General features: G+C 44.2%; 2 protein-coding genes across 3 annotated transcripts in view; one reads left to right on the top strand and one right to left on the bottom strand.

The window, feature by feature from the left end:
- The window catches only part of Tdrd5 (tudor domain containing 5), a 74,298-nt gene that overhangs the window by 46,209 nt on the left and 3,606 nt on the right, over nucleotides 1–24,483 (bottom strand). The window lies entirely within an intron of this gene.
- Nphs2 (NPHS2 stomatin family member, podocin) lies at nucleotides 7,070–21,922 on the top strand. Of its 2 annotated transcripts, XM_027417325.2 has the most exons (8): nucleotides 7,070–7,370; nucleotides 9,353–9,456; nucleotides 12,468–12,540; nucleotides 14,488–14,570; nucleotides 17,073–17,276; nucleotides 19,561–19,616; nucleotides 20,833–20,911; nucleotides 21,644–21,922. In XM_027417325.2, exons 1-8 carry the CDS (start codon nucleotides 7,070–7,072, stop codon nucleotides 21,920–21,922), a joined length of 1,179 nt encoding a protein of 392 aa, XP_027273126.1. The 2 variants fall into 2 exon arrangements, with proteins under 2 accessions (XP_027273126.1, XP_035301558.1); XM_035445667.1 differs by lacking the exon at nucleotides 17,073–17,276.

Raw genomic sequence — 24,483 nt, 5'->3', positions numbered from 1 at the left:
GCTCGCCCGCACCCGCGCTGCCGTTGCGCGCCGCCCAAGTCCGGGATGCTCCGGGAGGGCCGCGGAGAAGCTGAGCCGGCGAGGGTGTCGCGCGCCTGCGCACCACGGGCCGTCGGGCCCCGAGCGCCGCGTTCCACGCGAGAGGGCGCGGCCGGTGTGACGGTTAGCCGAGACCGCCGTGCGGGTGTGACCAAGGCGGGTCTCCCCCTCCGGGGCGGTACTGCGGGCTGCCGCGCCCACCTCCTCCGCAGCGGTGGGCAGACGCAGGTGTGGTCGCTGGACCGCCCCACATCCGCACGAGGCGGGGTCGTCCCTGGGCACCTGCGGAAGGCTGGAAGCACCTGCTGGTCTGGCTAAGCCAGGGCAGGGGCCCTCCACCCGGCCGGGTCAGATCTGAAGATGTGCTCGCTCTGCCCCGCAGGTCTGCGATTATTTGAAGAAAAATTAAGGAGGAGTCTGGTTCTGGCTTGAGAACCACTGCTGAGCTAGGATCAACTTTGACTCCTAGAAGAGAGGAATGGATGGGTGGGAGGGCTTTTGGAATGAGTGAAGAACATTCCAGTGCAGTGGAATTAAGAGAACTGGGATGCTAAGGAACATAATTTTATATGGATAGATTTGTTTTATTTGTAAAATAAACCATATTGAGGGACTCCTCAAAAACTAGCAAGTAGAAACGCAGGGTATGAATACTTAACAATATGCAACCTTAAATGGACAAACTAAAAGGTAGTCAAAGAATTCAAATCAAGAGCCGTCCAAACCTAACACTTGGACGATGGGGAGAGAGGAAAAACCCCAGTTGGACACCAGCTGGGTTGCATATAGGGGGTGTCATACGGAAGCACGCATACATCCGCCTTCTGCCCCAAGTCCGGAAGTGAATATTCCAAGAGAACAAACTGTCCCATCAATGGACGAGGAATATTAAAGAATCTCTTAAAAACAAACTAGAAAATATGTATATGTTCAGTTTACAGTAGAGGAGGAGTGGCTGATTAGTAAGTTAACAGAGAAGAAAATTCTAAGACAAAAAAATGGAACCCAAATGTTGCAACATTTTAGTGAAGAGTCTTAGAAGGAACACACCTTCATATTTTAAGGGTCTGCTGAGTCATCAGAATAACAAAACAAAAATCCCTTCTTAGACAACGCCTAGGAGAAAAGGAATCAAGATTTTAGGCTGAAACATATCGGTCAATGGAAATTAGACTGCCACTCAAGCAAAATCTACCCAGCTGAAACATCCTTTTCCTTTGGCAAATCAACGTTAAGAGTGTAGTTAAGCTGGGCGGTGATGGCGCACACCTTTAATCCCAGCACTCAGGAGGCTCTCTGTGAGTTCAAGACCAGCCTGGTTCAAAGCCACAGAGAAACCCTGTCTCGAAACTTCCCCCCCAAAAAAAAGAGTGTAGTTAAAATATTTTCATAAAAGATTCAGAAAACATCTCACTGAATGACTCCCACAAAAAATGATCAATGATTAAAAAGGATATTATCCCATAGTCTCATACCAAATAACCTGAGCTAACAAATGGTAACATATTAAGTGGCAGGTATTCTGTACAGATAACTAGAAAGTTAACCTTTTTTTGATAAAGGAACTTACTGGCCTCAAACTTGAGATTCTCTTGCTTCTACCTAGTACTAAGATTACAGGTGTGGACTACCGTGTCTGGCTTTGATGCAGAATGTAAAAAAGAGAAAGTGGTTGATGGATAATGTTCTAGTTTCATTTCTGTTGCTATGTTAAAAACACCCCGACAAGCAACCCAGGTAGAAGAGGTTTCATTTAGCTCACAATTCCAAGTTACAAGCCATCACTGGGGAAGTCAAGGAGGAACCTTATACAATTGTAACATCTGCAGTCAAGATAGCAGAGAATAAATGCATGCATGTCTAGTGATCAACTAGTTTTTATATATATATATATGGTCCAGGGCTCCAGCCAGGGGATGGTTGGCATTCACATTCAGGATGGGTCGTTCCAGCTCAGTTAATCAAATTGAGAAAGTTTCCCACAAGCCAATCTAATGTAGTCACTCATCTCCCTATATGATTCTAGGTTGTGTCGAGTTGACAAACTATAACAGGTAGTCAAACAAAATGTGACTGGATTTTAAAAGGTTTTTGGAAAGGGGAGAGGGGAGAGGGAGACAAGCATGCCCAGTATTAAGGAGTAGCATCCCCTATTTGCAAAGAGCTACAACTGGGACAGCATGGGGACCATCTCACTGGAGTCTTCCCTTTATGGTGATACCTATGCAATTCTCCAGGAATACTGCTTCCAGTGTACTTTTTTTCCATTACCACTTTGTTTCCTACCACAAATACTATGAAGCCAATGTAGGAATTCCACCCACTGCTAAAATTGCTTATTCCAACAATTCACTTGGCAGCTCAGACTCATAACTAGATAAATTCAGTCCCACTATCCCTATGCAAAGGCGAACCTGGACCAAAATGTCATTTATCTCCTAGGCCATATAATTTAAAAGTGATAGCATACAATGAATGCAATTATCAATTTTGGAATTGGCAAATGGTGGCCACACAAAGTTTGAGTATTTTCTTTTCTCCAGAATAGCTATCCATAAGAGCTCTCAATACCTTTGAGGAAAGCCTGAATGTTTGTCATTGCTGTGTAGCAAAACTTCCTGGGAGATGCAACACACATCTACTCACTCCAGACAGAAAACCCACAACATACCAAAGTACAAACCCCATCAAAGTCCAGCTTGGTGAACCAATGGGTTTTTATTGGGGTTTCTTACAAGAATATGGGTGAGGGGTCATATTTCATATTCAGAAATTACTGAAAAGACAGTTGTATCACCAAATCCCACTCCATGAGTGACAGCTCACAAAAGCTGGGAACCTGGAACACACCACATAGGCAGCTCAATGTGGTCCTCTCAAGACCTTTCCAAGTGTCTCATCTGGTCTAAATGTCTTGCAGTCAGCTCTGCTCATTTCTGTTTCTTCCAGGCTGCTGGACTTAGTAAGATCAGGGAGGGACTTTAGCAGAGCGGGTGGGGGTGTGGGGGCAGTGAATCTAGTCAGTTTCAGGGACTTCCTTGAAACTGTATTCCTTGTTTACCTTCCTGTTTAAAGAGCTTTCCTGCAGGCTGCAATGTTTCAATCTTGGAGGAATTCATTGTAAAGGCTATTGATTTGGAATCTGGAGCTAGTACTCACAATAGGGTAATCTTGTTTTTTGTAGGACATAAGAAGTCTCTATTCTCAAAACGTAAAGCCTGTGTTTTGCCAGTTTTTGTTGCTACACACACACAGTATAAATGAGTTGTTTGTGAGTTAATTCCTCAGGCCCCACATATAACTAGCACCAGAGAACTATGTAGGTCAGCCCACCACTTGCTTTCCCTCTCTGCCCGTTAATAGACCAATAACCTATTTGCTGTCTGGTAATTAACTGCCTCCACCTGGTCTCCTCCCAGCACTGCTTCCAATCTGGGAGTGAATTTCAATTGCAGCTGCTCCTACAAGCAGAAAAAGATAGGGAGCTTTTTGACAGTGTTGGCAATCATACTCGGTGCCTTTGTGCATGCTAGGCAAACATGACACTGTGAGCTACAATCTCAGCCTTCGAGAAACTTCTTAAGAGCACAATGAAGGAATGGTGAGTTAGAAGATCAATCAGTATTCCCACCTCCCAAGATTTTGAACATTAAAGCCCAGTTTGGGCCATTTGATACCAAGTTCAAGTCTGTTACCATAGAAATTACTCCAAGCTTTTGACACCCATCTTAAGACATCTTAATTCACTATTACCCCACCACTGGAAGACATCAGTGCTCTAGTCCCATTTAAAATGTAAGTCTTCATATATAAACCACCTCAGCTCCAGCGCAGGCCTCTGCATTAGCCTTCCCACATCTTTAGGGGTGTGTGTGTGTGTGTGTGTGTGTGTGTGTGTGAGAGAGAGAGAGAGAGAGAGAGAGAGAGAGAGAGAGAGAGAGAGAGAGAGAGTAGTCCCTTCCCCTTCATTCTCTTCCCATAGCGCATGCTGGACCACAACAATTCTGTTTCCATCTCTTTATTGACTCCTATAACATAAAAGTATGTTCTGATTCTTTTTATCTTACATAGGGAGAGCAAGCCAAAGGAGAGGGAGGGGGGAATTCCCTTGACCTACATCCCTTTCTTGCTTCTCCTTCACAGCCAAACCCTTGAAGGAACAATCCACATGTAGATTTTTTTCTACCTTTTCTTTCAGCATTCACCACTTATTACAAAGCATTCTGCCTTTGCTCACTAAGGAACATGTTAAAAATGCAGAGCCCCAGGCTCTAACCCACCTGCACTGAATCAAAGAGGACGGTGGCTTCAGTAGTGATTTAGCACACCCTGTTCTAGGAGGTGGGTCTGCCAGAAAAACTGTATTCGTGACCAACTGTGCGGAGCAGTGGTGGTGCACACCTTTAAATCTCAGCACTCGGGAGGCAGAGGCAGAAGTGTCAGCATTCAGGCACCTGCACTGGCCTGCCCTTGGGGACCGGGCAGAAAACACACTGCCAGTACTCAGGCAGTACTCTGGCCTGCTCAGGGTCCTGACTACTTGGCCTCGTGTGCACATGCTCTATGCTACCCTTTAAGAGGCGGGGCCTCTCACCTCTCTCTCTCTCTCTCTCTCTCTCTCTCTCTCTCTCTCTCTCTCTCTCTCTCTTTTCTCTCTCTCCCCTCCTCTGTCTTGTCCCTCCTCTGTCTTGTTCTTCTCTCTTGTTCTCTCTCTCTGTCTCTTGTCCCATCTCTCTCTTGTCCTCTCTCTCTCTCTCTCTCTCTCTCTCTCTCTCTCTCTCTCTCTCTCTCTTCTCTCTCTCTCTCTCTCTCTCTCTCTCCTCTCCTTCCCTTCCTTCTCCTAGTCCCTTCCCCCCAATAAAGAAACCCCATACGTGAGCCCTGTTGTGTGGCATGACTCCTTCTAGCCATTTTTTCAATTGTAACAAGGAGGAACTCTGAGATCGAGGCCAGCCTGGTCTACAGAGTGAGTTTCAGGACAGCCAGGACTACACAGAGAAACCCTGTGTCAAAACAAACAAACAAAAGACCAACTGCCCAGCTTACTAAGTCTCCTCTCAAGTCCTTTATCAAATCCCACAATCGCAAGAGATTGTCAGGTGCTTATATCGCTTTGCATATAGATACAGAAAATCATCTTACTATCTTCCATCGGAAATATTTCCTAAACCCACGTCATCTCCATCCCAAAGCCTTGGATTAAGCCTTTCATCAGCACATCTTTACAGTTAATGCCAATAAATTCTGTTTATGAGCCATGAAACAATCTGTAAAGACATATGTCCACCCCTTCTTTTCTCTGGATACCAAATTTGAAGGCACTAAACAGAAATAAGTATAACATCTTACCATCTTTCCATCTTGCTACCCTCCTAGCTGCCCTCCCTGTTCCTATAGACCTCAGTCTCAACGAAGGAGTGAAGTATTAAAAAGCTTATGAGTACATAAAATAGTTTCAGCAAAGGTATGAACAGCATTTTCAATTAAAAAGGAATGCTGAAGGAAAACATCAGTATCATTATAAGCCACAGAGGAGGCTGGCCTGCAGCTCTCACCGCTGACTCTGCACGGCCCTCCCCAACTCCTCCACCTTCCAGAGTGCTAAGTTGGCCCTTTTATCAGGGACCAGCAGGCATTTTTTTTTTTCAGATACTTTCATCTATAACCCTACCCAACTCGTAAATAGGTGCTTATATTGCCTTAGACATGGACAGGAAAATCATAGTGCTTTTCTCTCTGTAAATCCAAGAGAGCTTAGGAACTTCTCCGTGTGTTGTTCTAGATAGGAAGTATTCATTGAGCCAGACCTTTGAAATATCTGCCCTCTCAAGTAGCTTATGCAAGAATCAGTGTCAAGGGACTGGATAGATGTCTCCTCAGTTAAAGGCTGCTGTTCCAGAGGACCCAGGTTTGATTCCCAGCATCCACATGGCAGTTCATAACTGCCATGACTTTCCAGGGGCTCTTATGCCCTTTTCTGGCCTTTACAGGCACCAGGCATGCCCAAGGTACACAGACATATATGCAGGCAAAACACCCATACACAAAATAATTTTTTAAAAATCAGAGTCAGAGTTTTATTTAATTTCAAGTTACTTGGTTACTAAATATTTATTGTATTCCCATGGCTATCTGAAACTCATGAAAGAAAACAATCGTTTTCAGGGTCAACTTATTTCTGGTTCTCATTACTGGATTTTTTTCTTTATTTATTTTGGTTTTTTTGAGACAGGGTATCTCTGTATAGTCATGGCTATCCTGGAATTCGCTCTATAGACCAGGCTGGACTTGAACTTGGACATTCGCCTGCCTCTGCCTCCCAAGTGCTAGGATTAAAGGCATGCGCCTGCCACCACCCAGCTATTAAAGTTTTCTATATAAGCTTTTAAGAAAAAGAGAGATGTGTGAAATTAATATTGATAACTAAATAAATGAACATTTCTATCAACACGGGCTAATTCTATTGGAGTAGAATTGTAAACTTTGCCTTAAAAGTTATATAGACATACTTCTGTTTCAGACAGAAACAGTGAAATACAAAGAAATCTACAGCTGTGTCAATTTCCCCAGAAAAGGGTGAGACAGCTCCTGGGTTTGCTACTGGAAGCAGTTTGGCCACTGAACTTTGAACTCCAACCTTCAAGAAACAGGACCTGGGAGAGAAAAGCGAACCTTCCTAAACACAGAAATTAAAACAGAATCCCATGGTACAAGTGTTCTATTTCACACTACTGTTAACCAGCAAAGCAGAACTACCTTCCCTTTCTAGATCTCAGACCTGGTCCTCGAAGCTGCGGTGGTACGGGGCTCTCCCACCCAGGTCCTCTGAGAGCACCCTCCCTGTCTTGGGGGTCCGGGGTCTCTGTGTAGACCCTCGAAGGACCAGCAGTTGGGTTTTGGGGGCGGGGTGGCCACGCAGGCCCCGCCCCTCGCCCCTCCCTCCGGACAGCAGGGTCCTACTTAGGGTCCTGAGGTCGCTCCCTAGCTGCTCAGAAAGCCAAGGCTGCCGCTCTGCCAGCAGCTGCTGAGAATGGACAGCAGGGCGAGGAGCTCTTCCAGAGAGGCCCACGGGCGAGGTGGCAGGTCCTCTTCTAGGGAGGACAAGAGGACGAAGGCTCGGAGGGGCAGCGGAGGACGCACGCGCCCGGACGCTGGGTCGGAGCGGCGGAGTGCCGGGCGGACCCGGACACGGGGAGAGCCCGGAGCCCCAGCCGCCGCCACAGCCCCAGCCACTGCCACTGCCACTGTAGTGGACGTGGACGAGGTTCGGGGCTCCGGTGAAGAGGGCACCGACGTGGTGGCGCTGCTGGAGAGCGAGCGACCAGAGGAAGGTATGGAGGGCAGGTGAGAGATGTCAGACAAGTGGAGTGAGTGGCCCCACTGTGACAAAGCCAGATAGACTGCATCTGAGATTCCAGTTTCAGCGAAAAGAAAGGCGTGAGGTGAGGCAGTTAACTGAGTGGTGGAGACCAAAGTGCATCAGAAGAAATACAAATAGCAACATCAGCTAAATAGTTAGTCCCTTTCGCCCAAGGGATGGAAGTTGGAAGAGAGAGCGGTTCAGGATGTGCCAAGTCAACAAGCAGAGGAAGCACACGGATTGATGGCTTTTGTGGTCGTGGAAGGACCTGTGGACACACTGTGGCGGCTCTGAGCAACAACCGTGTGCCTCTTCTCTCATCCCTGCCCATCAGTCTTACCCAAAAGTATGTTAACCTTTCTTAGGAATGGCCTCCCCCGCCCCACCCCTTAAAATATGCAAAGGCAACAGAGCCCAGTCAAAGAGCCAGACCTGAGCTTAAATTTCAGCCTAGCCATTTGCTAGCAGTGTGACCACAGAAACAGCCTTTGCTATTGGTCATGTGACCACAATGTATGCTCATAGGGTAGATGCGAGGATAAAATAAGCCTTCCAATGCACCTTGCACAATGCCAGCTAAATCCTTAAAAGCTAAATAGAGAACACCACTGTAGCACAGGGCAGGATGCAAAGAAAGGTGTCCCTTTCTCCTCCATGGGTGCCACATCTCTTAGGGAGAAATGTATCTACTCCCAGTCCTTTTCATAGCAAATGTAAGAAAAAAATCATTACGCTCAAAGTAAAGGATAGCGGATGTTTGACAAAAGTAAGAAGCAGCAAGCTACATTGCTGTCCGCTGGCTACGTGGAGATTTAACCTTCCTAATTACCAGCAATGCAATACATGCTGGATCATAGACAGGCTACTATTTGTGGAAGCCTCATGCAGCTGGGCTATATATAGTGTAAATGGACCATTCTCATAGTTTTTGCCTAGCTGATAACCCTCTGATCCTTAGGAGAAGTTGTTGGGTTCAGTGCTATAGAAATGCAAGTTAGTTGGTGCCAGATCACAGCAGGGAAGTAGGCAAGGGAGGGAGCCCCATTTGTGGAGTCCTTTCTATGCAGCAGGCACACACTGGGTGTTTTGGTTTTGAATTGTTTAGTGGCATACCAACACGGATGAGGGAAAATGCTCTGAGAAGTTAAATAGCTTGTTTATGTTGGGCAGAACTTTCTAGAGGAACAGAATCAACAGAGGTATGCGTAGGTGGTTGGCTTACATGATGGTCTGGGTAATGCTAGAAAGGCAGAAAATCAGGTTCACATTCCAGACAGTGGGACACCTGTCGCAACCCAGCCCTGAAAGCCCAGACAGTCTCTGAGAGTCTTTGGTATTGAGTCAAAGCATCGTGGATGTGGAGCACCCCAGTTCCATATAACCTTTTTACAGACACAAACTAGTATTATGCCAAATAGGTGATTTCCAAAGACCGAGGAAGCCTTCCTCCAGTTAAGGGACTCCAATGGAAGAATTTCAGACATGAAGGCAGGCAGTGCCAGGAACTTGTAGACACTTCACACAGTAAAACCTGAGACATGTCAGGTATGAGCTGGCATCTCTCAGATATAGCTCATGAGCTAGCTATTATCGGATGGTAGTCAATATCCCATATATATATAGGTGAGGAAATTAGGTGAAGAGGTCCTGTGCCCTGCTTAAAAGTCATCAATGGACATGAAATGATGGAACCAGAAGTGGAACCAGCTGCCCACCCTCTTGCCTCCTGGTCCCCCAGTTCCCCTGCCTGTCCGGTTTATTCCACCTCCCATGGGCCCACACAAACCATCACACAGGCAATCCCAGGCCTGGGAACTCTGATCATTCTGATACCAGGCTCATACCAAATTTTCCAGCCCTGTCTCCAAACTGTTCTGACTCCAGTGCTAAGCACCAGACTGACAGACACTGCTCAGTGATTATGGTCATGTCTCAATATCATCATTTTCCTAGGTATCAAGTCCTCTGGGTTAGGGGCCTGTGAGTGGCTGCTTGTCATCTCCTCCCTGCTCTTCATCATCATCACTTTCCCTTTCTCCATTTGGTTCTGCATAAAGGTGAGTGTCTACATAAACCCAAGGGGTGATTTTCTGTTGTCTCTCATAGACTCTCCGTGTGTGGTGTCTTCCTACCTTCCAGAAGATTGCTGTTTCCTTCAAGACCTGCTCAATGTAAACATGAAGCTTCCTTCATTCCCCCAATTTATAGGTCTTCTGTCATGACTAGGACAATACTTTAGCAAATCGTGTGTGTGTGTGTGTGTGTGTGTGTGTGTGTGTGTGTGTGTGTGTGTCATAGATAGATGATAGATGACAGAGACAGATAGATAGATGACAAATAGATATATACATATATATATATATATATATATATATATATATATATATATATATATCCCTGTTAGCCTGAGAGACCCTTCAGAAGCTACATCTAGTTCATCTATGCTCAATGACATGAAGAGCATCCCAGAGGGATCATTCACTTTGACACTATAGGGAAATGTCTTAGGCAACTTCTACAGACCAGGAGAGACAATTATCTTAGGTCCCCAAGTGTTTTACTTACACTAATCCCAGAGGTAAATGAAGACCTGGGTAGCTCAGGAAGCATATGCTGAGATAAAATTAGAAGCTCCAGGCATTTAGAGGCGAGAGAACAAGAATAGGTAGGGGAAGGCAGGTGGACCTCTGTTGGTTCTGTAGAGAGTAAGTTTCAGGACAGCCAGAGCTGTCAAACAGAAAAACCCTATCTCAAAAAAAGGAGGGGAGGGGCAGGGGACATCTTTGATGACATAGTTTGACGCTTGGGACAGAAGAAGTGGGAGAATTGGACAGAAAGAATGCTAGACTGTGTGTGATACAGCTCTCAAACAGCTTCAGACCACTTGAAAGGGAACCCCAAAGCAAAGTTTGCTTCATGGTGAGCAGAAATGGTTGGGCCCCAGCACTTCTGGCATTCACTTTTCTTCACTGGCTGGAGGCAGTGGCTAGACACTACAGATGTAATTAGTACTGGTGTTGGTCCTATTCCTCACAACATACAGTGGCTTTTCCCAACTCCTTCTCCCACTCTTCCCACTAGACTGCATTGGATTGTATCCCATGGTTTTTGGGGAGGGGGGTTGCATCTATTTAAATTTTCACATGGTATCTACTCTTTATTCTATACTGACAGGATATATTGTGTTTGTTCACTCTAGGATGTTAAAAATCCAACTTGGGGGCTATGGTGATAGCTTAATTGGTAAGGTACTTGCTTCAGACCTGAGATTGATCCACAGAACCCACATTAAAAAAACAAACAAACAGCCAGGCAGTAGTGGTGCACACCTTTAGTCCCAGTACTTGGGAGGCAGAGGCAAGCGGATCTCTGTAGACTAGGCCAGCCTGGTCTACAGAGCAAGCTCCAAGGCAACCAGAGCTACACAAAGAAACCTTGTCTGGAAACAACAACAAAATAAACAAACAAACAAAAAAAAACAGGCGCTATAGTGCACACTTGTAATTCTACTTAGCACTAGGAAGGTGTCTAAGTTAGGTTTTCTATTGCAGTGATGAAACACCATGACCACGTAAGGGAAGGAGTTAATCTCATTTAGGCTTCCATATCACAGTTCATCTTTGAAGGCAGTCAGGAACCCAGTGGCAGGAACTGATGCAGAGGCCATGGAAGGGTGCTGCTTATTGGCTTGCTCCCCATGGCTTGCTCAGCCTGCTTTCTTATAGCACCCAGGACCACCAGGCCAGGGCTGGCACCACCCACAGTGAGCTGGACCCTCTCACATCAGTTATCAATCAAGAATATGTACCACAGGCTTGTGCACATCTGGGGCTTACCAGCTGACTAGCCTAGCTTGATGAGCTCCAGGCTAATGAGAGACTCTTATCAAAAAACAAAGTGGATGGTAATCAAAGAACAACAGCCAAGGTTTTCCATTGTCCTCTGGCCTCCACATTCACACTTGTTCACACACATACAAACCACTTGGTCATAATGTAAAATCTTTTTAAGTGTTACTGGATTTAGACTACTGGTCATTTGTTTGGGATGTTTTGCACCTATATTTATAAGAGAAATGGTTGTATAGGTTTTTTGTGGTATCTGTGATTCATCTTCATGGATCATAGCAATATTAGCCTCAGATAATATATTTGGATTTTCCTCCATGCTCTGTTTTTTGGAAGAATTTGTGAAAACCTGAGAGCCGTTAGGAATCAAATCCAGGCCTGTAGGGATGTTAGAAAGCACTGTACTGCCAACATATTTCCCCAGCCACAGTGTGATGTTTTGATATGCATGTATATCTGAAAATATTACAACAATCACACTAACATGGGCATCCCTTTCAGTTAAGATTTTTGTGTGATGAAAACACTTCAGACTCTCTTAGTAAATTTCAAACACAGTATTACACTGTGCAAACACAATGAAGTCACCATTGCATACACTAGATCCCAGGATGCCTGCATCCTGCATAGTGGAAACTTTACCCCTTGCCCAGCATCTCCAATCTCCCCCATCCACAGTTTCTGATAACCGTCATGTGTTCTTTGCTCCCACATAAAAGTGAAAATGTAAAATGTTTGTCTTTGCCTGGCTCATTTCAGGTAACAAAATGGCCTCTCCTTTTTCTCTAGAGGTAAATAACATCTCCCTGTGTGCCCCCGCATTGTGTGTGTGTGTGTGTGTGTGTGTGTGTGTGTGTGTGTGTGTGTGTGTGTGTTTAAAATCCGTCTGTTGATGAGCGGGTTGATTCATTACTTGGCTGTTGTGATGATACTGCAATGAACGTGTAACTGCACCTCTCTTCCAGACACAGACTTCCATCCCAGCTCTCAGGAGGCAGGGGCAGGAGGATCGCTGTGAGTTCAAGGCCACTCTGGTCTATATAGCAACTTTCAGACCAGCCAGGACCATAGAGATTCACCTGCCTCTGCCTCCCAAGTGTGACACTGCGCCTGGCTAACAAAAAATTTCTGTAACCTAAAATCCCTCCCTTGCAAAAGTCTTTTGAATCTTTTTTTTTTTTTCATTTGAAGTCACTTCAAAGTATTACTTTTCCCTTTAGGTTGTACAAGAATATGAAAGAGTAATTATATTCCGACTGGGACATCTGCTCCCTGGAAGAGCCAAAGGCCCTGGTAAGAATTACCCTCCAAGATTTTTAAATTCTTATCCCACCCCAAGATCTGTCAATGACTTCTTTAATTCATGCATAGTTACAATCCATATCTTAGATTACATGAACTTATTTGAGTCACTATATCTGTATTTCCAAACTGTTCATCAGAGGGCAAATTGTCACAAAATTCTCTGGAGAGCATTACTGATAAGTCACACCAAGAGACAAGCGCAGGGAGCCCCACACCAGGGCTAGTCTCGTTGGAACAGCAAGGTGACTACAGACCTATAACTAATGATTGGTCTGAGTACAGTGTGTGTATAATCAGAATCCTGTGACTTCTCAGATAAAATCTGAGCTAGCTCAGAATTGGGGATGGAGGCAGATGGGTCATGGACGCCAAGCAAAATTCAGCATCTAGTAGCAAATATGTCTTTAGTTGGTAGAAGAGGTACAGATTGAACCCTTCCATTGTTTTAAACAGTGCACTGACTACCAGGGACTAGAGGAATAAGGCATGGTCTCTGATTTTTAGGACCTGAAAATCCAGAGGAGATCCAACCTGATGGGAGGGCATATAGTTAGAAGTGTGGTTAGTCTGTGAACTCTGGTAGTTTGGATTTGGAGATCTGAGACAGCCAAGAAGGCATACGAAAGAGTGAAGTCCCACTACACATATACTGAGAGGGTCTGAGTTCTCAGCCACGCCTGCAAGAACAAGTTAAAAATGGAGACACAAATGAGAGTTCCAGGATTCAGAAGCCAAGATAAAAGTTCACACAAAACAGGACCAGACTCCAGAGTTCCAGGACACAGACCATCTTTCTATGGCCCTGGTTTTCAGAAATCTTCCCTGTTGGGGCTGACAAAGGTTCTGGCTGGCTGCTACTAGTTTTCACAAAGCTGTGGCTCTTGAAGGGTGCCTGTTTTAGTCACTGTTCTATTGCTGTGAAGAGACATCATGACCAAGGCAATCCTTATAAAAGAAAGCATTTAGTAAGCAGCTCGCTGACAGTTTTAGAGGCTTAGTCCATTGTCATCATGCTGGGGAGCATGGCAGCATACAGGCAGATGCTGGAGCAGTAGCTGAGAGCTACATCCTGATCAATAGGCAGAGAGAGAGAGAGAGAGAGAGAGAGAGAGAGAGAGAGAGAGAGAGAGAGAGAGAGAGAGAGAGCGCCTGGGCCTGGCATGGACTTTCACAGCCTCAAAGTCCACCACCAGTGACACACTTCCTCCAAGATGGCCACACCTCCTAATCCTTCTAATCCTTTCAGATAGTGCCACTCCCTGGTGACTAGGCATTCAAATATATGAGCCTATGGGGACCATTCTTTTCCAAGACACCATAGTCCCAAATCATCCAAGGGGCTTTAGGAAACTTTCAATTAACCAATCTACAGATAATGCATATTGAATCAAATGCTGTCTGGGGTAAGGAGGACTAACTGGCCAACACAAATCTGCTGGCATAATATTGCTGCTCTGATGATTCTGGGACCCACACTTTCAGATCTGACACAGCAGTTGTCAGATCTAAGCTGATGCACCACTATCTCCACTTGGTAAAACAGTTTTACACAGTACCTAGAAGGCTCCAAGACTCGTTAATGTTAACATATGACACTGTACTTACAGAGCTTGAGTCTAGTGAAGACACAAATATGTAAGAGATCTGGAAGGGTCAATATGATGCCTCAAGTGACCAAGTGATCTTGTTTTCTTAAATAATCTCTATTTATACCTGACATACTAAACTTAGTTTAATAATGTGCCCCCTTTTACTTTCAGAAGTGCCCATAGTTGAATAATGAATTATATGACAATACTTTAGTTACAATGAAGTTACCCAATGGTTTCTGGGTAATGGGGGCTAAGAAGAGCAAAGCAGCCTGGCCCTGAATAGACAATCCAGTAATCTTCACGCTTGCTGTTCACCTGTTACTTTCCTCATGCCTTCTTGTAGGCCTGTTCTTTTTTTTGCCATGCCTGGACACCTACCACAAGGTTGACCTCCGTCTCCAGACCTTGGAGATACCTTTCCATGAGGTGAGATACACACTATGCTTGCTTTCTCTTGCCATTTCTATGGTCTACTGTCCTACTCAATCCCAAGGCAAAGTAACTATACTCAAAAGTAGGAAGGAAAAGAAGAGATGTGGACTAAATTAGAATGGAAATCATCATTATCAAAGTATACAACCAAGAGAGTGAAAGATAGCCTATGTAATGGGAAAATGTATTTCAAATCATTTGTAAGAGTTTAATATATAGGATATAGAAAGAGTTCACTCAGATCCACAAAAACAACAAAAGGAACAACATAACTTTAAAAAATAGACAAAGGAAATTTATAATAATCTTATATATCAAGTAGGCTAGGCCTTAGTTATTTGTCCTATATTTAGTTAAGCAAATCTGTATGTTATTGTGTATGTACTTGGTAGATTAGATTAGCATTTACATCAGTTGACTTTTAATAAAGCAGTTTACCCTTGATCATGTGGGTAAGCTTCATTCAATCAGTTGAAGGTTTTAAAGAACTGACTTTGACTTGAAGAGAAGGAAGTTTTCTTCCAGTAGGCAATATAAAGGCTTTCCTGTGTCTCCAGACTCAAACTTTTGGCCTTACCAGTTTATATAATCACGTGAGCTAATCCTTTAAAAATGATCTAGTTCTACACACACTCATATATAATATTGGTCCTATTGTCCTGAAGGACACAGACTAATGCTGGCTAGATTAGACATCTCTCTGAAGAACTGGAAGATATGTACATGGCCAAAAAGCACATGAAAATATGCTCAACATCACTAGTCATTAGGGATATGCAAATAATTTTACACCTATTAGGAAGGCATATTTTTTTCAGAGGTTGGAGAGATGGTTCAATCAAAATATAGGAAAATAAGAGAAGGGGGGAAAAGCTGTCTCAGGGTTTTTTTTAATATTTTACTTATTATATATACAACATTCTGCTTCCATGTATATCTGCACACTAGAAGAGGGCACCAGATCTCATTACAGATGGTTGTGAGCCACCATGTGGTTGCTGGGAATTGAACTCAGGACCTCTGGAAGAGCAATCAGTGCTCTTAACCTCTGAGCCATCTCTCCAGCCCTGTCTCAGGGTTTTATTGCTGTGAATATACCACAGATTATTCAACCAGTTACATATTGGCAATTCCAGTAAGTGGTACTATAAATAGCCATTCTTATAGCTAACTCCTTAAATACGTCCCTCTGTGATAAATGTCTACAGATGGAGTCTTGGTTATGGTTTTTATTGCTGTGATAAATAACATAACCAAAAGCAATTTGGGAAGGAAAGGGTTATAGCTGAGGGAAGCCATGGTGGGTATTCAGGGCAGGAACTTGGAGGTAAGAACTTGGAGGCAGGAACTAGAGCAGAGGCCATGAAGGAATGCTTATTTCTGGCTTGTTCCTCCCAGCTTGTTCTGTTTTCTTATACAGCCCAGGGCAACCTTCCCAGGGTTGACACCACCCACAATGTCCTAAGTCCTCCCATACCAATCATCTCTCAAGAAAATGAATCACAGGCTTGCCTACAGGACAGTCCTATGGAGGCATTTTCTCCATTAAGATTCCTTCTTCCCAGGCTGGAGAGATGGCTCAGCGGTTAAGAGCACTGACTGCCCTTCCACAGGTCCTGAGTTCAATTCCCAGCAACCACATGGTGGCTCACAATCATTTGTGATGCGACCTGGTGCCCTCTTCTGACCTGGGCAGAACACTGTATACATAATATAGATAGACAGACAGACAGACAGACAGACAGACAGAGATAGAGATATATAGATATTTAAGAAAAAAGATTCCTTCTTCCCAGATGACCTTAGCTTGTGTCAAGTTGACATAAAAACTACCAGAGAAGATGGGGCTTTTGATGGAAATTCCCAGCTTGCCCTCTCATGTCACTCCAATGTGAAAGACCTTACATTCCAGGAGACCCGTTGGGTATCAGTTTAGGAAGGCCTTGACATAAAATCAACTATGTCTTTTCATACAAGAAAATTATTCTTGTTTTTTTTTAAATAAAGGGATCTCTAATAAGATTTCTTTAAATTATGAGGTTTTTTTGTTTTTTGTTTTTCAAGGCAGGATTTCTCTGTGGCTTTAGAGGTTGTCCTAGAATTCACTCTGTAGACCAGGCTGGCCTCGAACTCACAGAGATCTGCCTGCCTCTGCCTCCTGGGTACTGGGATTAAAGGTTTGCCCCACCACTGCCCAGCAAAATTATGAATTCTTTCAAGTCTTTCTTCTGAGCCTGGATTGTGTTCATGCTCCCCCCCCCAACCCATCTTTTTCTTCCTCCCAGAGGCAAGCATCACTGACTCTTTAGTGTGCTTGATAAAAACCTTCATGCATTAAAAATATATATCTATTTTGAATAAAGAATCAACCTCCCATTACTCTTTTGTTTTTTCCTACTATAGTCTTACTCCTGGGAAATGTACTGTAAATGCATTTAGTTCCCCTCTCTCACATGGGAAGGAGTCCAGGAGCCTTCAAACTTTTCTTCTCCTTAGGTGGTAACTAAAGATATGTTTATAATGGAGATAGACGCCATCTGTTACTACCGCATGGAAAACGCTTCTCTTCTGCTGAGCAGTCTTGCTCATGTGTCCAAAGCCATCCAGTTCCTGGTGCAAACCACCATGAAGCGCCTATTGGCACATCGATCCCTCACTGAAATTCTCCTAGAAAGGAAGAGCATTGCCCAAGACGTAAAGGTACCAAGATGAGTTTAATGATGAATTGGTCATTTGCTAAATTTGCCACGTACGTGCAAGGCATTTTGGCCATTTCAGATGCCATTCCTTGGGGAGCAGACAGTCAATGACATCATTAAGCTGGGGTAGATTTGCTTCCCTCCCTTCCCCAAGGTCACTCCACAATGACCCTAAGCATACTGTTAAATACCAGCATAGTACAGAGTGTTGGACGCAGCCATAGTCAGGAAAGGTAGGACTGGTGGTGATGGGCAGGATGTTGGATAACAATGTAGTGAGATGAGGAGACATGGTGCCCAGACACTGAGTCTAGCTGGGGAGATAAAGATAGTGTGCCCAAAGGTAAATAATAGTAAATTCAAGTAAGACTTTCAGAGTCCAGAGACCACACACCCTTTCATGATCAATTGCCAATTGGTTCATACTTAATTGATTTGGAATGAGAGGGGGGAACAGAAGTAAAAACTGCCACTGGAAAAATGGCTTGGTGGGTAAAGTGCTTGCTGTTCAAGCATGAGGTCCTGAGTCTGGATCCCCAGAAACCATGTAAAAAGCTGGGTGTGGCAATGCATGTGGCAGTGTGGCCTGGCATAAGAAGGCAGAACTGGGGTGGGACTGGGGGAGCTCTCTAGGCAACTAGTCTAGCCAATTAATAGGCTTCCAGGCCAATGAGAGACCCTATCTCAGAAAATAAAGTGGAGATGTGAATAAAGGAAATAAAATAAAGACATTCACTGTCGACCTAAGGCTTTTGTAGTTACAAACATGGGCACACGAACACACACACACACACACACACACACACACACACACACACACACACACCCCAAAACGAAAAAGAAAAGCCCCTTTCTAAGCAGTTTTACTGAGTCCACCAGCAGCCAGATCTGTAGTCTCATCCAAAGCCAGGGTAGAAGCCTCTATTACCAAAACATGGTGGCAAGAGATACTAAGACAGAGAACAAAGCAGGGCTGCAGGCAGCTGGCCAGTCAGGTAGCATTTCTCACCAGGGACTCAGCCCAGTGCTGAAGCCACAGGGACACCAAAAATGGGTTGGAAGACTGTTAGGAAGAAAGATGTGAAACAGAGGAAACACAAGAACCAAAGACACTGGCAGTGACTGCTTTATAGAACCTGCAAGCATGCAGTGTCCAAATGTCTGTGACTGGTGTTTGTATCTTCAGGGAAGTGAAGGAGCTGGAAAACACACAGACGCTGGAAAGAAAGAAAGATGAGTGATGTGCAGGACAGACCTTATTTGTTCCTTATGATGCCAGCTCATCTGTGATGTTTTTCTCCACATTTGTTACTCACACCTGCTCCCTCTAATTAGTTGCCCCCCCCAGGGTTTGCAGTGCACTAAGATGAGTATTTATCCACTAAGAAATGGTCAAGCTAAGTTTAAAATGAACATGGTCCAACATGGAGGGCTCTAAGCCCTATCCCTCACCCCTTTCCAACTTCAATGGTGAAGGGCAGAGAGGACTAAGAAGCATTGGGAACCTAATACTACTAGCATTGAGGAAGTGAAAATAGCCTAAAAATGTTAGCCATTTGGCAGGGTCTGAGCCCAGAGATGCTGTTATTTAAGGAGGGAATTTTAAAACAAACTGAAAATAAAATGTACCATCTGTACTAGTCCCCTATTTGCTCATGTAACAAATATTCCCAAACCTGGTGACTCAAAATAGCACAGCTTACTGGACTCTTTTGTAGCCCGAGGACCAGAGTGCAGAAACAGTTTCATTGGGCTTATGTCCAGGCATCACCATGGCAGAGTCCTTCTGGGGGTTGAGACAGAATCCAATACCTTGCCTTTCTTGGAATCTAGCTCCACCTGCATGTGTCGTCGTCGTCGTGTCCCCCCCACCCCCCACCCCCCACCCCCGACTTCACAGTGCACCAGTCCTGTCCCCGCTCCCTTCATCACAACATCTTCTCTTCTAGAGTTAAATCCTTTCTCAGATGAAAACACTTACCATTATATCCTCCAAGAACCTTTGATTTAATCACATCCTAACAGTTCTCTTGGGTGACAGTCACAGGTCCTAGGGACATGGCATCTTTGAGAGCCATTATTCAGGTTCCTACATCATCTTTAGATTCAGTGATTATTTAGTAGCTCTGTGCAAGTTAATCAACTCTGCCTCTGACACTGTGACATTGAAAAGCAGTGCCCCAAGAAAGGACCAGTTCTGAAGACAGAACAGTGGCCCTTGCTTGGTGTAAGGATGGGAGCTGGGGAGGTAAGTCTCACTGGCATCTCACCTCTTCCCTCTACAGGTTGCCTTGGATTCGGTGACCTGTATTTGGGGCATCAAAGTCGAGAGAACTGAAATGTAGGTAGGAAAATAACCAGAAAGTATTTGAAAAATCATTTCAAATACTCAGCCACATTGATACTAGAGAAAAATGACCTAACAACTCATAGCCAAGATGCAATTGCTACAACATCTAGGCAAACCATCCTTATAGTTTTTAATTATGCATTAAGGGGTCTTTTTACATGAAGCTTAGCATTTTAATCATGTTTTGGTATTAGTTTAGTGGTTTTAGTCCTAAATTTACATTTCTATCACCCCTAAAACTCACAAGCAAGAACTCTCTAACCCCCTCACCCTAGCCCCCAGTTCTCCTTCTGTGGATATGCCTATTATTCTGGATATTTCACAGAAATGGAGTTAATAGCCTGAAACTTTTGTGTCTGGCTTCCTTTCATTTGGCATCATTTTCCCAGGTTCACCCATGGTGTGGCACACATCAGCACTTCACTCCATTTTATTCGCAAATCATATTCCATTGTATGACCACACAAAACTTTGCTTTTACATTCCTTAATTAACCACTTTGGGACTGTTTTGGAAAGTGCTATAATGAAATTTTACTTGTATGTCTTTTATGCAGTATACTAGAATTGTTCTTATTCTTTTATAATTTCCTTTTATAAAATCAATTTTCTTTTATAAACTTAGATGAATTCCTCTGGTTTTTGTTTTTAATCACATGGCTCTTCAAAGTTGCTTTTCATTATTCAGACTTAATAACTTGGATTTACATGAAATCTTAAGTGAGAAAGATGACCACAAACTATGAACACAAAATATGAGCCCTGTAATTAGAGTGCCTTAGCCCCATGCAGCCGCCATAGTGCTCATACCTGCACTGAGGGCACTGGATACCAGATGTGCTCTTCTCTGCTTGTCTTCCATGTCAAAACTGGAACAGCTCTGTCTGCTCATTTAGAAGTTACCATTCAGGGCTGGGGAGATGGCTCAGTGGTTTAGAGAATTGTCTGCTCTTCCATAGGACCTGGGTTCAATCTCAGCTCACAACTGTCTGTAATTCCAGGTGCCCTTTTCTGGCTTCCATGGGTAACAGGCATGTATGTGGTGTACAGACATACATGTAGGCAAAATACCCATACACATAAATCTTTAAATAAAAAAGAAAGAATTTGCTATTCATGGAACACCAGTAGGCAGGGGCAAGTCTGTAAGACACCCTGGCACTACTTTGGTCAGGATGCACACCTATGCTGTCTGTCTTCTTTTTCAGTAAGGATGTGAGGCTGCCGGCCGGCCTTCAGCACTCTCTGGCTGTGGAAGCTGAGGCTCAGCGACAGGCCAAAGTGCGGGTGAGCCACTCCTGAGCACTCCACCCTCCCATCCATGCCTTTGGAGAGCAACTAGAGCCCCGTAGAAGGCCTGCTGGTGGAGAGCATTTCCCCTGTGCTGTCCCACATGGGTCCAGGAACTGAACAGAATCCGGCTGTATCCTCACCACAGTTGACAGTGTGTTCACAGGACTGACTGTGCAGTATCTCAGCCTCTCCCCGAATTTCCTGCTAACACCCCCCCTCTTCTGCTTCCACCCTCTCTCCTTAAAATCTTCCCTCACTATCCTTCCTCTCTTGTGCTGGGACTGTCCCTGGATAACTGAGGCCCAATGTCAGGTGGCATCTGTGAGACAGGCAGAGAGCCTTCTCTTCTGAAATGCTTACCCATTCTTTTTTTTTTTTACCAAGTTATAATTCCATGTCTGTCCCCGGAACTAAGACTAACTTGTCCTCCATATGGCAAGCACAATTCTACTAAGTTTTCAAGCCTACTACACATTAACAGTACCCCTAAACTCGATGTATACTTGTCACGACAAATCCACCTTCAATTTTGATGGCTAGTTTTATCTGTTCTCTCCACCTCACAATCCATCAGAGAAAGACTAAGTCTAGTGCCCACATTTAGCAGTGCCTGCCACTCGGGAGATGTACGGTACTTGCTTTTCTAGGTCACCAGGATGAGCACTTAAAACCCTCATGAAATGAAGAAACATGATCACGTTGCTTTTCTTCATATATGCTCTATAGATGATTGCTGCGGAAGGGGAAAGGGCTGCTTCTGAGTCCCTGAGGATGGCAGCTGAGATCCTGTCAGGCACCCCAGCTGCTGTTCAGCTTCGATACCTGCACACTCTTCAGTCGCTGTCCACAGAGAAGCCATCCACTGTGGTTTTACCTTTACCATTTGACATGCTAAACCTCCTGTCTTCTCCCAGCAACAGAACACAAGGAAGTATCAACTACCCAAATTCTTCCAAACCTGTTGAACCACTAAATCCCAAAAAGAAGGACTCTCCTATGTTATAGGGGCGATGGGCAAAAAAACAATGTGAATCTGTCATATAAAACTATATCCCGAAAGAGGCGTTCAGGCCTCCCTGCCCTTGTTTGGTTGCCTTTTGAATGTGTGGTGCCACAAGATGGCCAGATGCATGAGAACACAGTGAAATGATGGCGGCAGACAAGGCATCTAAACATGGGTGGATCGTCATGGCAATTATAAAAAGAGATTTCGAATTTTGAATCTATATGTGGTTCGATTTTGATTTCTGAAGACTTAGTTCAAATGTCTTCCTGGCTTCCTTCAGTATGTTACCTGGCTCCTTTAACAAAGTCTTTGCAGATCCTATAGCCCTTTCTGTGAGCCCCTATCAGTGTGCTTATCAAATCAAGTGGTAAACCTGTGCTTAAGATACAGATCTCCCATCTTTCAGCATTCTTCAGACTCTCACTCAAACAGCCCATTAAGCTTTGCTGCTGGCATTTAAAAACCTTTCAAGCCTACAATTCCAAACTACCCCACAAAATAATCCAAAGGCATAAAAGCCTCATGGTCAGGGTTGTCGTGACAACAACCCCACTTCCTCAGCACCAATTCTGTCCTAGTTTCATTTCTGTTTTTTATGATAAAATATTCCACAACAAGAAACTTAAAGGAGAAATGGTTTGTTTTGGCCCACAATTACAGGTTATGGTCCATCACTGTAGAGAAGTTAATTAAGGCAGGGACTTGAAGTAACTCTTAGTCATATTATATGTAGAAATGCAAGCAGGAACCTGAAGCAACTGGTTACTTCATGGTCGAGTGAACGAAATGAATCCATGATGCTTAGTTGCTTGAGTTCAGCTCAATTTATTCACTCATCCAGTTCAGGACTCCCTTCCTAGGGAATGGTGCCACCTACTATGGGCTGATCTTCCCACATTGATTAACTTAAAACAGTACCTTACAGACATACCCACAGGACAACCTAATGTAGATAATCCCTCATCAATCTTTTCTGGGGTGATTCAAAGTTAACCATCACATCTACATAGTAATACCCTGTCTCAAAGCCAACAATAAAAATAGAATCGCTTGTGCCAATGTAACTAATGCCTAGAGCAGTGGCTCTCAACCTTCCTAGTGCAGTTTAATACAGTTCCTCATGTGGTGACTCCCAAACATAAAGTTATTTTTGTTACTACTTTATAACTGTAATTTTGCTACTGTTATGAATCATAATGTCAATATCTGTGTTTTCTGATGCTCTTAGGTGACCTCTATGAAAAGGTCATGAGACCTCAAAGTGATCATGACCCACAGGTTGAGAACCATTGGCCTATAGGTTATAGAGAACCTATAGGTTCTTGTGTATGGTTACCTAACCCTAACGCCTTCCAACTTTGGTTCCTACTGGTATTCTGTTTGTGGCACTTGTTTCTCACACACACACACACACACACACACACACACACACACACACACACCCAGAAATTGTCATATCAAGTCCTAACTGCTTGCCACCATATACAGTGTACTTTAATGTATAAAACAATTTTTGGAGAATTCCCTTACTGGTAAGAAGTTATGCTGATAATCTGCCGGGGCATGTGTCAGGGTGCTGTCCTTCGTGTGATACAGATCTTATGGATATGAGAGTCACTGCTGAGAGTGAAAAATGACAGGGCACAGAAAGGACAGCTATGGGCACTTTCATACTCTGTATTATAAAGACACACTTGTACTCAATATTGGAGAAAAGAATCTGCACGTGCATAGCATATACTGCTAATGGTTTGTTCCAAGTTAACCACCCTCCACAGCCCCGGTGCTGCTAGAGAACACTGCTGATGGCAACAGAAATTAACTTAACCTAGAGTTTCAAGAAGTGTGTGAATCCAAACATCTACAGATTGAGGGGAAAATACAAGGAATGATAGCCAGAGAAGCACAGACATCCATCACGATAAGTCACTGACCTTCTGTTGAGAGGGGCAAGACTGAGTCTAGCATGATTAGCTGACTGTCTCTGTCCTCCACCCCCACCATCTCCACTTCTCCCTAGATCTGTTAGAGATCAGATTGAAGATGGGTCTGAGATCTTAATCTGCTGCCATCTCAGGTTGCTTGCTCTCTGAATAAAGTACACTTTTCAGCTCAAATCTTGTTTCTGCATTGACTTCTGTGACAGGCAATAAGAAGCAACTTGCATTTCCGCTGGGATGTGGTGACTTAAGAAGGGTAGGCCTCGCTGGAGGAAGTGGATAGAAGAAGCCCTGCTTTTGAAGGGTATATTTTTGTCCCTGGCCCCTTCTGGTTACTTCCAGCTACCTATTCACCTTGATGGGAATAGTTTGTATCACATGCTCCCACCGCTGTGATTCTTTGCTTCACTAAAAGCCCAAACAGACCTGCCAGCCCTGGCCTGAAACCATGAGCCAAAAACCCTTTCTTCCTGCTAATTCATTTTCTCAATTATCTGTCACAGCCGCAAGACAGCCAATCTGTTTCTTCACTACTAGAGATGTGTCTGCCCATCTGACTGTTGACATAACACGAGTGACCTCAACAGCCTGGTGCCAGGGATGGACAGCAAAGAGTTCCT

This window comes from Cricetulus griseus, chromosome 5, assembly GCF_003668045.3.
Source record: "Cricetulus griseus strain 17A/GY chromosome 5, alternate assembly CriGri-PICRH-1.0, whole genome shotgun sequence".
Classification (NCBI taxonomy): Eukaryota; Metazoa; Chordata; class Mammalia; order Rodentia; family Cricetidae; genus Cricetulus; species Cricetulus griseus.
This window is presented reverse-complemented; position numbering and strand designations above follow the sequence as displayed.

Bases quoted from the DNA above. Each gene is read 5' to 3' on its own strand.
- Nphs2 (XM_027417325.2), top strand. From the start codon at position 7,070: ATGGACAGCAGGGCGAGGAGCTCTTCCAGAGAGGCCCACGGGCGAGGT. The intron at 12,541-14,487 runs GTAAGAATTACC...GCCTTCTTGTAG, and splicing joins TGGAAGAGCCAAAGGCCCTG to GCCTGTTCTTTTTTTTGCCA. The intron at 14,571-17,072 runs GTGAGATACACA...TCTTCTCCTTAG, and splicing joins TGGAGATACCTTTCCATGAG to GTGGTAACTAAAGATATGTT.